At 50.9% G+C, this 12927-nt stretch overlaps 1 protein-coding gene across 1 annotated transcript; it reads left to right on the top strand.

Annotated features, from left to right (window-relative positions):
- The first annotated feature begins 10408 nt into the window (after positions 1-10408).
- On the top strand, positions 10409-12551 carry LOC128562050 (zymogen granule protein 16 homolog B-like). The gene is made up of 3 exons (XM_053556654.1): positions 10409-10469; positions 10692-10791; positions 12218-12551. Exons 1-3 carry the CDS (start codon positions 10415-10417, stop codon positions 12549-12551), a joined length of 489 nt encoding a protein of 162 aa, XP_053412629.1. The 5' UTR covers positions 10409-10414.
- The last annotated feature ends 376 nt before the right edge of the window (positions 12552-12927 follow it).

Here is a 12927-nt window from a genome sequence, read left to right as displayed (position 1 = left end):
CAGAAATTTGTTTTCAAGAGCAGCCTCTGGGACAGGCAAGGGAAGGGTGGATGGGGCATGGTCAGGATGCAGGACTGGACAATGTACCTGCTTGTTCCAGGTTCCTCCAGACTCTAGCAAACAACAAGCAGATGTTCACAAAGGAAATAATTCTCCCAGAGTACTGGACCCCAGCCTCTCAAAGGAAGGGTCCAAATGGGGTTGAGTTGATGGGAGCAGGGGCCTCAGTGCGGCTGAGGATGAGATTTGGGGGGGGGGGGGGTTCAGGTCAGACACAAGAAACTCAGGCAAACCTCAAGCTCATTGGGGAACTTCTCCAAGTGGGTTCAGTTATGGCTTCTTTAAAAGGGACATGTCTATCTGGAACCTCAGAACGAGACCTTCTTTGGCCTCACGGTCTTAGCAGAAGTAATTGATGGAGGAATCTTGAGTGGAGACCATTCAGGATAGATAGGCTCTAAATCCGATGCCAGGTATTCTTACAAATGACAGAGAAGGAGAAGACACAGAGATGAGGAGATGGCAGTAGGAAGGCACAGGCAGAGACAAAAGTGATGTCTACAAGCCCAGGAACACGTGGACACCCCAGAACCTGGGACAGACAAGGAAGGATCCTGCCCTAGAGTCTTTGAGAGGAACACAGCCCTATGGTCCAACCTTCATTTCAGACCTCTAGCCTCCAAAAATGTGAGAGAATAAATTTCTGGTGTTTGAAGCCACCAAGTGTGTGGTAATTTACTATGGCAGCCATAGAAAACTAGTATTCTCCTAACTAATTATGTTAGTCATATAATTGTTTATACATGGTTAACATTTATAACTTTTCTATTCTGCCCCCTAACCACCATTCCCACACATGCTCAATATTTGTTCTGTATTTAAATAAGTTCTATCTACCATGTAAGATCTTTATTTTGACTCCTCTCTTGGTTGGATCAATGTGATTTCCCATTTATTCCTAAAATATCTTACAATTGCTGTGCTGCCTGAGTTGTCGTGTAGTTCAGAACTTTGGTGGTGAACAGGAGTTGCCTAGAGATGGGAGGGATGGAAACTAACCCAGACCCAGCAGGAGGGAGCTTTCTGGGGTCAAGTCCTATATCTTGAAAGGGTTCTGGGTTATACCGACATATACATTACGCCAAACCTGGTGAATAGCAAGGATGCCTTTCAACACTTTGATTCAACATAGTAATGGAAGAGCTAGACAGAGCAATTGGGTAAGAAAAAGAAATAAAAGAAATTCAAATAGGAAAGGAAGAAGTAAAATTAAGTCTGTTTCCAGACGACATGATCTTGTGTTTAGAAAATCCTAAAGATGTCACAGAAAAATCTATTCAAAATAATAAATGAATTGCAAAATTATGGCAATCAAAACAGTGTAGGAGGCATAAAGACAGACATGTAGGCCAACGGAATAGAATAGAGAGCCTGGGAACAAACCCTTGCACATGTGGTCAAATGATTTGATAAGACCCCTAAAAGGGGAAAGGACAGTCTTTTCATTTCTTTTCTTTTCTTTTTTTTTCTTTTTTGAGACAGTCTCACTATGTTGCCCTTGGTAGAGTGCCAGGGTGTCACAGCTCACAGAAACCTCAAACTTGGGCTTAAGCGATTCTCTTGCCTCAGCCTCCCAAGTAGCTGGGACTACAGGTGCCTGCCGCAACGCCCGGCTATTTTGTTGTTGTTGTTATTGTTGTTGTCATTGTTGTTTAGCAGGGCTGGGCCAGATTTGAACCCACTGGCCCCAGTGTATGTGGCTGGTGCCCTAACTACTGAGCAACAGGCGCTGAGCTGGAAAGGACAGTCTTTTCAACAAATGGTGCTAAGATCACTGAATATCCACATGCAAAGTAATGAAATTGGAGCTCAGCACCCGTAGCACAGTGGTTATGGCACCAGCCACATACACTGAGGCTGGTGGATTCGAACCTGGCCCAGGCCAGCTAACCAACAATGACAACTGCAACAAAAAATAGCCGGAGCAGGAGCCTGTAGTCCCAGCTACTTGGATGGCTAAGGCAAGAATTGCTTAAGCCCAAGAGTTTGAGTTTGCTATGAGCTGTGATGCCTCAGCACTCTACCGAGGATGACATAGTAAGCCTCTGACTCAAAAATAAATAAATAAATAAATAAATAAATAAATAAATAATAAATTGGACCCTTATCTAACATCATATACAAAAATTGACTGAAAATAGATCAAAGACCTAAATGTTAGAACTAAAACTGCAAAACTCTTAGAAGAAAATATAGGACAGGCCTGGCATGGTGGCTCACGCCTATAATCCTGGCACTCTGGGAGGCTGAGGTGGGTGGATTGCTTGAGGTCAGGAGTTTGAGACCAGCCTGATCAAGAGTGAGACCCATCTCTATTAAAAATATAGAAATTAGCCAGGCGTTATGGCGGGCACCTGTAATCCCAGCTACTCAAGAGGCTGAGGCAAAAGGATCACTTGAACCAAAGAGTTTGAGGTTGCTGTGAGCTATAACGCCACCGTACTCTAGCCTGGGCAGCAAAGTGAAACTTTACCTCAAAAAATAAAAAAGGAAGGAAGAGAGGGAAGGATGGAAGGATGGAGGGAAGGAGGGAGAGAGGGAGGAATGGGAAAGGGGACAGGGAAGGAAAGGGAAGGGAGGGGGAGGGAAGGGAAGGGAGAAAAAAAGAAAGAGAAAGAAAGAAAAAAAGAAAGAAAGAAAGAAAAGAAAGAAAAGACAACCACTTCATGATGTTGAATTTGGCAGTGATTTCTTAGATATGACACCAAAGGCCCAGGCAACAAAAGAAAAAAACAATGGACAAATTATAATTTATAGAAATGTAAACTTTGAGACAGAGTCTCACTTGTTCACCCATGGTAGAGTGCTGTGATATCACAGCTCAGAGCAACCTCAAACTCTTGGGCTCAAGTGATCCTCTTGCCTCAGCCTCTCGAGCAGCTGGGACTATAGGTGGCCACAATGCCCAGCTGATTTTAAGAGACGGGGTCTGTCTCTAGTTCAGTCTGGTCACAAACTCGTGAGCTCAGGCAATCACCCAGAGTGCTAGGATCACAGGCATGAGCCACCACATCTGGCAGAAAATATAAACAATTTTTGTCTTAAAACACACTATCAACAGAATAAAATGGGAGAGAATATTTGAAAATCAAATACCTAATAAGGGATTGATACCACAGTATGTGGAAAACTCATAATACTCAAGAATAGTTAAGAATTAAGAGTTAATAATTAAGAATACTTAATACTCAACAACAAAAACCCTGATTCAAAATGAAGAAACAACTTGAGTAGACCCTTCTCTGAATATATACAAATGCCCAATAAGCACATGGAAAGATGCCAAATCTCACTGATCGCTAAGAAATGCAAATCAGGCCGGGTGGGGTGGCTCACGCCTGTAATTTGGAGACCGAGGCAGGTGGATTGCCTGAGCTCATGAGTTCAAGACCAGCCTGAGCAAGAATGAGACCCCATCTCTAAAAACGGCCAGGCCTTGTGCCTGACGCCTGTAGTCCTAGCTACTCAGGAGGCTGAGGCAAGAGAATCACTTGAGCCCAATAGTTTGAGGTCACTGTGAGCTATGATGTCACGACACTCTACTGAGGGTGACGTAGTGAGACTGTCTCAAAAAAAAAAAAAAAAAAAAGGCTGGGCGTGGTGGCTCACACCTGTAATCCTAGTACTCTGGGAGCCTGAGGTGGGTGGATTGCCTGAGTTTGCAGGTTCAAGACTAGCCTAAGCCAGAGTGAGACCTCGTCTCTAAAAATAGTCAAGTATTGTGGCAGGTGCCCTGTAGTCCCAGCTACTCAAGAGGCTGAGGTAAGAGAATCGCTTGAGCCCAAGAGTTGGAGGTTGCTATGAGCTATGACACCATAGCACTCTGCCAAAGGCAACAAAGTAAGACTGTCTCCAAAAAAAAGGAGCACAAATATTCCTCACATAAGTAAAATTCCACTTATGTAAGGCTCAGAGTAATCAAAATCACAGAGGCAGCCGGCGGCCATAGCTCAGTGGGTAGGGCCCCGGCCATATACACCCAGGCTGGTGGGTTCAAACCCAGCCTAGGCCAGCTAAACAACAATGACAACTGCAACAACAACAACAACAGAAATCACAAAGGCAGGCTTGGCGCCTGTGGCTCAAACAGCTAAGGCACCAACCACATACACCTGAGTTAGTAGGTTTGAATCCAGCCCGGGCCCACCAAACAACAATGACAGCTGCAACCAAAAAATAGCTGGGCGTTGTGGCGGGCACCTGTAGTCCCAGCTACTTGGGAGGTGGAGGCAGGAGAATCACTTGAGCCCAGGAGTTGGAGGTTGCTATGAGCTGTGACGCCACAGCACTCTCCCCAGGGGGACAGCTTGAGGCTCTGTCTCAAAAAAAAAAAAATCACAGGGCAATGCCTGTGGCTCAAAGGAGTAGGGCGCCAGCCCCGTATGCTGGAGGTGGTGGGTTCAAGCCCAGCCCCAGCCAAAAACTGCAAAAAAAAAAAAAAAATCACAAAGGCAGACTTTACCATGGTGGCTGCCAGGGGGAGCGAGGAGAGGGGCAAATGGGGAGGGACTGTTTGATGGGTGTGGAGGTTCAATTTTACAAGAAAGGAGAGGTGTGGAGATGGGTGATGCAGAGTCACACCCCGCATGATGACGTGTGGCCAGTGATGGACCCATATACAGTGATGGTTCGTGAGATTGTAATACCTTGCTTTTCCTGTTTCTTTCCAAGGTTTAGATACACAAACACCTACATACTGTAGGTGTGAAAGTCACCTACAGTATCCCATACAGTGACATGCAGTGCAGGTGTGTGCTAGGAGCCACATTATGTGGCTAAGCTGTTTGGGCTTGTGGAAGTTCATTCTGTGATGTCTGCACAGTGAAGAAAGGGATTCAGAGCACATTTACCCGAAGATATCCCCATTGTTAAGCAGCATGGCTGTGCTTAATTCCATTGAACTATGCACTTAAAGACTGTTCGGCAATTTCATGTTGTATATTTTACCACACAAAAAGTGATAATAAATTTTAAGTAAAAACCAGCGCCTGTGGCTTGAAGGTGTAGGGCGCTGGTCCCATATGCCAGAGGTGGTGGGTTCGAGCCCAGCCCCAGCCAAAAAAAAAAAAAAACTGAAAAAAAACCAAAAAGCCTACCAAATATACACTTCTGGATTTGTGGTTTCATTTTAGGCAAACTGTACTTTAAACTAGCAAACAACAACTGCAACAGCCTAGTGAATGATCACACACCGAAGTTTGAGGGGAAATGCACTGCTGTCTGCAGAGAATGTTTGAGAAAATACGATTATCTGATGTCCGGGTGGAGAGCTCCATACATAGACAGACACGCGATGATGTGAATATGGGGAATTCGAACAACTAGAGAGGTGGTGAGAATATAGGTGTAAACTGTAAAATCTTTCAACTCAGCAATTTGGTTGAGAATCTTGATGGTAAAATGTTGGGGGAGGTGCCCATCGGCTTGTCCTTGAAAGACAGCTTGCCTGGGTTCATCCTAAGCTTCTGTCATCTTGGCCCATCTGGACCCTCTGTCCTCTGGTCTGGAAAATTCCAGGCCTTCAAGAAGGCTTGCAATGGGAGCCACAGTCAGGACCTGGCCCCCCAGACCAGTGAGGCTCCCACAGGGCTACTGCTCTCTGCAGACATGCTAGCCTGCCCCTTCCTGGAAAGGATGTGTGTGACAGATTCAGACCAGTTTGACATTCTACTGTCTGAAAAGCCACTTAAGAGCCTTATCTAGGCCAGTCCTCGAAAATACAGCCCCCCACTCTGCACACGTTGCTAACTCCTCTCTTGGTAGAGCGCCATGGTGTCATAGCTCCACACTCTCTCTCACCCTTCCTCAAAACAACCTCATGCATGGGCTATGTCAGGGCTGTTTACTAAGAGAGAAACCTTGGCTCAAAGTGACTGAGCGAGGCATAGTCAAGGACAGAGACAGAATGTGTGGCACAGGTGCCAGCCATGGCCACATCATTCATGCCCTCATCCCCAGGGCAGGGCAGGCAGGTAAGCCAGAGCACACCTGGGTGCTGCTGGGCTGGGGTCTTCCTCAAGGGGGCAGTTCTAGGCCCCCAAGAGAGAAAGTCAGAAGAGTGGGGAACACCCCAGGTCCCAGGCAGGTGCCAGCTCCTGGAGAGGCTCGGGGGTTCTAACATTAAACTGGTCTGAATCAGTTGCTCACATCACATGCTGTAGCCTGACTGTCTTTATGCCCCAAATTCATATGTTGAAGCCCCAAACCCCAGTGTGGGGGCATCAGGAGGTGGGACCTTCAGAGGTAATCAGATGTAGGTGATGTCATGTGGAGGGGCCCTCATATTGGGGTTAGGGGCTTTAAGACGAGGGGGAGAGCTGCCCCATGTGAGAAAGGAGTGACTGTCTGTAAGCTGGGAAACTGGCCTTCACCAAGAAGAGACTTTGTCAGCACCTTGATTTTAAATTTGCAGCTTCCAGAACTGTGAAAAACAAACATCATTGTTTAATGTTCCCCTAAAGTGTGACATTTTTGTGACAGCAACCTCAGTCGCCCAAGACACCAAGCAGCCCTATTGGTGTAGCCGCAGACTCAGAGCCCAGGAACCCCACCTCTCTCCATTGCACACTTGGGCACATTTTATTTCCAAAGCTTGCAACAATGAAATTTTAATTGCATAAAAGATCAGGCAGATGGTATGACTAGGTGTCCTGGTTTCCAATAAAGCTACTGATTTTTCTGGGGAGAATTGTAGATAACATGCTTAGCACAGCGTGGGGCCTGACAGAATCCTAGTGAGCAGGGTGGAGGGACCCAGTGGGGAATGGAACCCAAATTGTGTCCCCCATGTCCTCCCCTTGGGGGACCTCCTTCCTGGCAGAAATGCCACCTGACTCTAGCTTCTCCCTACCCCACCTATCAGGTAGTCCTCTCTGGTTCTCAAGGTCTGGAATCCACTGAGGCCCCAGTGGCGGAGCTAGTTCCATCCTGGCCCTGCGCCAGGAGCCTCACCCAGGCCAGGCCTGCTCCAGAACTAAGCCAGGGCCACAGGCTGCTGCCTCCTTCTGAGGCTGGGGGCTTCCCATGAGGGCCTAGCAGATTTGAGGGAGCTGCAAACAGAGGCACTGTTTGCTGTGCCTCAGGCTGCAGTGGCACAGAGGGGTCTTCCAAGACCCACACGTGGAGGGCAGAGACCCAGGGGCATGTGCTCCTAACCCAACCCCTGCCACATGAGGTTCAGCACATGCAGGATCCCCCACTGGCAGCAGAAGTCCTCATTGTACAGTTTCTTGGCAGACTTGGGACTGGGGCGTACCTGAGCCAGGAAATAAATGCTGAGTAAATCCCCCTCTTGGAGAACCCTGATCCCGAGGGACAAAGCACCTGTGTTGAGTGTCCCTTAGCGTGGCTCAGGGCCAGCACTGGGCCAGAGTGAATGGAAGAGGCAGGGCAGGGCCTGTTCAGGATCCAGACCTCCCACCAGGTGGGCTGTCTCCCCAGCCCACCACACACAGAGGTGCAGGAGCGTCTGCGTGTCTGCGTGCCCCTGACTGGACATGCTGGGCAAGCACGTCTACTTGGCCTGCCCTCACTGTACATTGTGCATGTTTGGGAAAGTTTGCACGTGCATCTAAGGTACCAGTGTACACACAGGACAGCCTCAGATTCCCTCTGGCCAGGCTGCTCACTGTCTTCTCCTCTGACACCCCCACCACCCAGGGTACTGCTTTCTGGAGTCCTGGCCTACGTGGACACTCCTCCTGGGCACCGAACCCTGCCAGCCCGGGTGAGAAACAAAGCACCTGAACTGGCAGCACCACATGGAAAGGTGCCTTCGGGCTGGGCTGGGACGAGGACACAGCCGCCTTTGTGCAGCCTCCGGCTCCTGCCTCCAAGAGGTGTGCTTGCCAAGGGCTTAGGCCTCTCCCACCTCTGCCTCCAAAAGGAAGTCCTCTGAGGCCTCCAGAGGGCTCTGCTGCCCCTTCCCCCACCCACCTCAGGGGACAGAAGGGTAGGGAGCACAGGAGACGTGGGGGCCTGATCAGCCGCTCTGGGGAGCCCAGTGCAGGGGCCAGAGCAAAGGAGTGCCCACTCAAGGGCACTCTGAGAAACAGAGCCCCTGTCCTTACTCTGTTCTGCCAGCACCATGGACAGGTCTGTGTCCCACTTAGAAAAGAGGTGTGTCCCCCAGGTGTCTGGAGGCTGTAGATTTTCTGTGTGAAGGGCCAGACAGTATAATTGTAGTTTTTCTGGGCCATAAGACCTCAGCCACAGCCACGCAAGGATGCTGTTGTATTGTGAAAACAGCCACAAAATACATGCAAATTACACATGACCATGTGCACTTGGCACTGAACTTGTGAACGAGGGCATCAGAATTTCAAAGAATTTTGAAATTGTCACAAAATATTGTCCTTCTTTTCAATTGTTTCTAACAATTTTAACATGTATAAAGCATTTTTTAATAGAGAAATTATTAACTTATTTATTTATTTATTTTGGCCGGGGCTGGGTTTGAACCCACCACCTCCGGCATATGGGACCTGCGCCCTACTCCTTGAGCCACAGGAGCCACCCTGTACAAAGCATTTTTAGCTCATGGACTGTGCAAACACAGGCGGAGACCAGTTTGACCTTCAGCCATAGTTTTCAACCCCTGGTGTAGGCACCTGGTGCAGGTAATGAAAATCCCCCTGTCCTGCAGTCCCTCCCCCACCGTGATCCCAATGAGACCAGTGTCCCCAGCTCCTGGTGAGCTGGCACTTGCAGAGTCAGGCTGAGTACAAACAAAGCCACTCTCTTCCCCGTTTCCTTACAACCACACAGTTGGGACACTCTAGGCATGCCACCCAGACTGCTGCCCTAAGGCAAGGTACCTGCATTGCCAGGTGTCCCCACACAGGACCCCACCTCGAGGATTCCGCCACCATGTATGTACTCGGCCGTCTCTGGGTGGACACATCCAGTGTATCTGATCTTTGGCTCTTTCCAGACATAACTTAGTACCCCTGCCCATGTGGCATAAAGTCCAAACTAAGGGTGACCAGCCTTTACATGGACAGTCTAGTTGGGGCCTCACAGCCACCCTGTGAATAGGTTCCATTGTCATCAACTTAGAGCAGGTGAGACCATTGCAGCACAGAGAGGCGAAGCAAGTGACCTGAATCACAGCCCACTGTTGGGGGAGGCCAGGCCAGGCCCAGCCTGGCTCCAGCACTGTGTGGATAACCCCCACCCTGTGGCCGTCACTAGCAGCTGGAGGCCTGGGCACAGCCTGAGCTCCAGAGACTATAATGCACCAGGTGTGCACAGGATGGGCATGGAACTCCCACTGCACTGCTCTTGGTCCCCTGGAGCCCCCTTTGCCCCAGTTCTTATCTTATGCTCTGACTGCATACACCAGACCCAAGATCTCTCCTAACGTGGTGGGTTTAGGACTTTCAAAATCTTTGGGATGAAACATTTCCAAACGGGAGTTTTATGCAAACGGGGGTCCTTGGCCACCTCCACTTTCCTCCCTCCAGTGGGGCTGAGGGGGCACATGGGGCAGGATAGGGAAAATGTGGGAACTGCCACAGCAGCAGGGCTGCCCTGGGCCAAGCCCTAGAGAAGCACCTGTCATTGTCCAGGAAAGGCGGAACCTCAGCCCAGCCACAGGCGCTCTCAGAAGGTCTGGCCTGGAGAATCACCCTCCCTGACCCTCTGCCTCCTGTCAGGCTCTTTTGGGGTCTTCCCCTCCCATGGCCTGTGAACTCCTTGACAAGGGCTCATGCCCTGCTATGCCCAGGTCTGGCACAGAGGAGAGATCACACCTTCTGAGGACAGAGCAATTAGGGCCAGTATCTGGGGTGACCCCTGTCCCTGGCGTGGGACAAAAAGAACTTCACTGTCCACTCTGGCCCTCTGATGGTCATGGGGTCCTCGGCCTGGCTCCAGGAAGCCTGGCAGACAGCAGGTGCAGCCCAGGCCTGAGGAGATGCTGTGTCCAGGGCTGCCCACAACAGGACTTCTGTGGTCACCAACCTGGACCCCTGGGGTAGAGATCTGTCTGGCTGAGCTGGAGAGGGCTCTGAGCACTCCTCTTCCCACCTCTGCAGCCCAGGTCGTTGCAGGTGCTAAAGAAAGAGAACCCGGAGTTGACTGTGACATGCCTGTCACTATCCCCAGTGCTGTTTGTGTAGGCTGCAGGGCCAAGACAGAAACACTGCCTGGCCAGGAGCCTCCTCAGGAAGGGCCCTGCCGCCCAGCTCCTTCCTGGCCCTGGTGGCCCCTCACTCCTTCCTTCTGGACAGGGGCCCGCAGGGCCTGGAGAGTATAAAGGCCAGGTGGAGGTCACCCCGCACAGCAAGACTCCCCAGTGGGACTCAGGAGGCCTCTTCTCTTCTCTGCAGATCCGCGGTCCAGGCCAGAGGCCATGCTGCTGCTGGTGACTCTTGTGCTTCTGGGGACCCACCCCTGCTGGGCACATCGTAAGTCTGGCCGCCTCCTGCCATCACTGATCCAGGCCCATCACCCAGGTGGTCACCTCCCCTCTCCACCCAGGAGGGCCAGGGACTCACCCCCTCCCTGTCACAGGCAGTCTCTGGGTGCAGGCTACCCTGTCTGCTTATGGGGTGGTGTCCCCTGAGCCACAGAGGCTGCCTGCCTATCCCTTGTGGGTTTCTCTCTCCCTGGTTCTTTCATCCCTGCAGAGCTGTTCGGGTTAGGAGGAGGCCACTATTTCAGTTCCTCAGACTATGATCATGACATCACAGGGCTTCGGATATCTATAGGCTACCCTATGCTTAAAAGGTGAGTGAGATCCAGGCTGCGGGGTCCAAGACCAGGTCTCCACGCAACTCAGAGTCTTGGGAACTTTCTGCCTGGCTCCTGAGGACTCCATGAGGCCAGATGGGCCCTTGGAGACTCCAGCCACCACCCTTCCCTGAGTCCCTTTTCCTCAGGCACCACACCTCCCCTTGCCAGCCCCACTTCACTGGCACTCCACCTGGAGGGACTGTCCTTGCTTCCTGGGTTGATCTAGGAGGGTAAGAAGACTGTTCTCCCTACCTTCTTCTACCCAAGTTCAACTTAACCAGAAATGGACTCCCAGGCCTCATTACTGATGGAAAGGTCAGGGAAGGTCAAAGAGGGCATGAGGTGAGGGTCAGAGTGGACCACTGACTGAACACGCCTCACCAGAAGTGCTGGAGGTAGGGCCAGGTGTGGTGGTTCATACCTGTAATCCAGCACTCTGGCAGGTCGTGGCAGGTAATTGCTTGAACTCAGAAGTTGGCAACCAGCCTGAACAAGAGTGAGACCCTGTCTCTAAAAAACTAGCCAGGCACTGTGGCGGGCACCTGTATTTCCACCTACTTGGGAGGCTGAGGCAAGAGACTCGCTTGAGCCCAAGAATTTGAGGTTGCTGTGAGCTATGATGCCACGGCACTCTACCAGGGGCAAGAAAGTGAGACTCTGTATCAAAAAAAACAAAGCAAAACAAAACAAAAACAAGAAGTATTGGAGAGGGCGGTGCCTATGGCTCAGTGAGTAGGGCGCCGGCCCCATATGCCGAGGGTGGTGGGTTCAAACCCAGCCCCGGCTGAACTGCAACAAAAAAAAAAAAAGAAGAAAAAGTATTGGAGATAGAATGTTTGGGACCACTTTCCTAATACTGGGTGTCCCTCATCAAGGTCTGGGGTGGGTTTTTGCCCTGTACCTAGGAGTGCTGGGGTCCTGGGAGAGGGCACTGGGCAGGCCCCAACAGCAAAGGAAAGGCATGTGGGCAGGTGTCCACAGCAGCTCCAAGGCAGGGAAAGACAGAGAATCCTAGAGTGGCAGTCTGGGGAGTGTGGCGAGTCGCCTGTTTGTCAGGCCCAGGAGCTGGTCCTTTTGGAGTGACTCAGGCTCAGAAGTCCTAGTTTGGCCAGGAAGACCCCCGCTGTGAGCTGCTGGGACAGCAGCAGCCCCACCTGAGGGCCCTGATGGCACTGCACAGGGCTGTCTTGCCACCCTTTCAGTGACTCCCCGCAACAAGCACTCTCACTCTGCAGAAGGGGAAATTGAGTCCCAGAGAGCCTGGGTGATGAGTGCAAAAGTATGATCCTATAAGTGGAGGAGCAAGGGTTTGGGGCCAATGAGTCCAACTCAAGGACCCCCGACCCTGACAGGGCCACTATCTCTTGGATGGCTGGGTCACCCCAGATCCAAGGGGTTAAAAGCTTCACCTCTCTCCCAGCGTCCAGGTGCACTTTGACACTTACTGGGATAGTCAACATGGTGCCTCAGGTGGGAAGATCCAGGAATTGAACCTGTGGCCTGGTGAACACATCACTGAGGTCCATGGCTCATTCAAAGCATTCCTCCGACAACTGATCTTTTGCACCAACTGGGGGCGCTGCATCCCCTTTGGGGACAAGTACGGCAATGAATTCTCTGCCTTCCCCAGCCAGGAGGGACAGGTGCTCACAGGCATCTTTGGTCAGTATGGACTCCTCGGCCTCAAGAGTATCGGCTTTACTTGGGATTTTCCATTAGAAGAGATCACCACTACACAACCCACAGTCAAGTAACACCACTTCCTTCAAATAGCAGTGGTGTTATAAACTGAGGCCACCTGGGTGGAGGCAGCTAATAGTCCTGGGATAACCAAGTTGTGATACTGAATCTGAAATAAATGAACCCTGTGCAGAGACAGTGTGTCCAGATATGGTCCTTAGGTCCTGAGTACCACCAATAGCACCAAAGCCTTCTTGGCTCCTAGGGGACAGACCCCTTGGGCTGGGGCCCAGTGAACCAAGCTGAGGGGTAGGGCAGAGGTGACTCTGCCAAGGATGGGAGGCCTGCCCACAAAGACCTCGTCCTGATCCCACAGTCTTGAGGAGTCGGCCTCCAAGGCCACCACCCCCTGTCAGGCCCACCCAGCTGGCCTCTGCTGGCCAGGCTCAG

The sequence above is a fragment of the Nycticebus coucang genome, chromosome 12, assembly GCF_027406575.1.
Source record: "Nycticebus coucang isolate mNycCou1 chromosome 12, mNycCou1.pri, whole genome shotgun sequence".
In the NCBI taxonomy this organism is placed as follows: domain Eukaryota; kingdom Metazoa; phylum Chordata; class Mammalia; order Primates; family Lorisidae; genus Nycticebus; species Nycticebus coucang.
Note: the sequence above shows the minus strand (reverse complement) of the source record. Positions and strands in the feature narration are given on the sequence as shown.

Bases quoted from the DNA above. Each gene is read 5' to 3' on its own strand.
- LOC128562050 (XM_053556654.1), top strand. From the start codon at position 10,415: ATGCTGCTGCTGGTGACTCTTGTGCTTCTGGGGACCCACCCCTGCTGG. The intron at 10,470-10,691 runs GTAAGTCTGGCC...TCATCCCTGCAG, and splicing joins CCACCCCTGCTGGGCACATC to AGCTGTTCGGGTTAGGAGGA. The intron at 10,792-12,217 runs GTGAGTGAGATC...CCTCTCTCCCAG, and splicing joins GGCTACCCTATGCTTAAAAG to CGTCCAGGTGCACTTTGACA.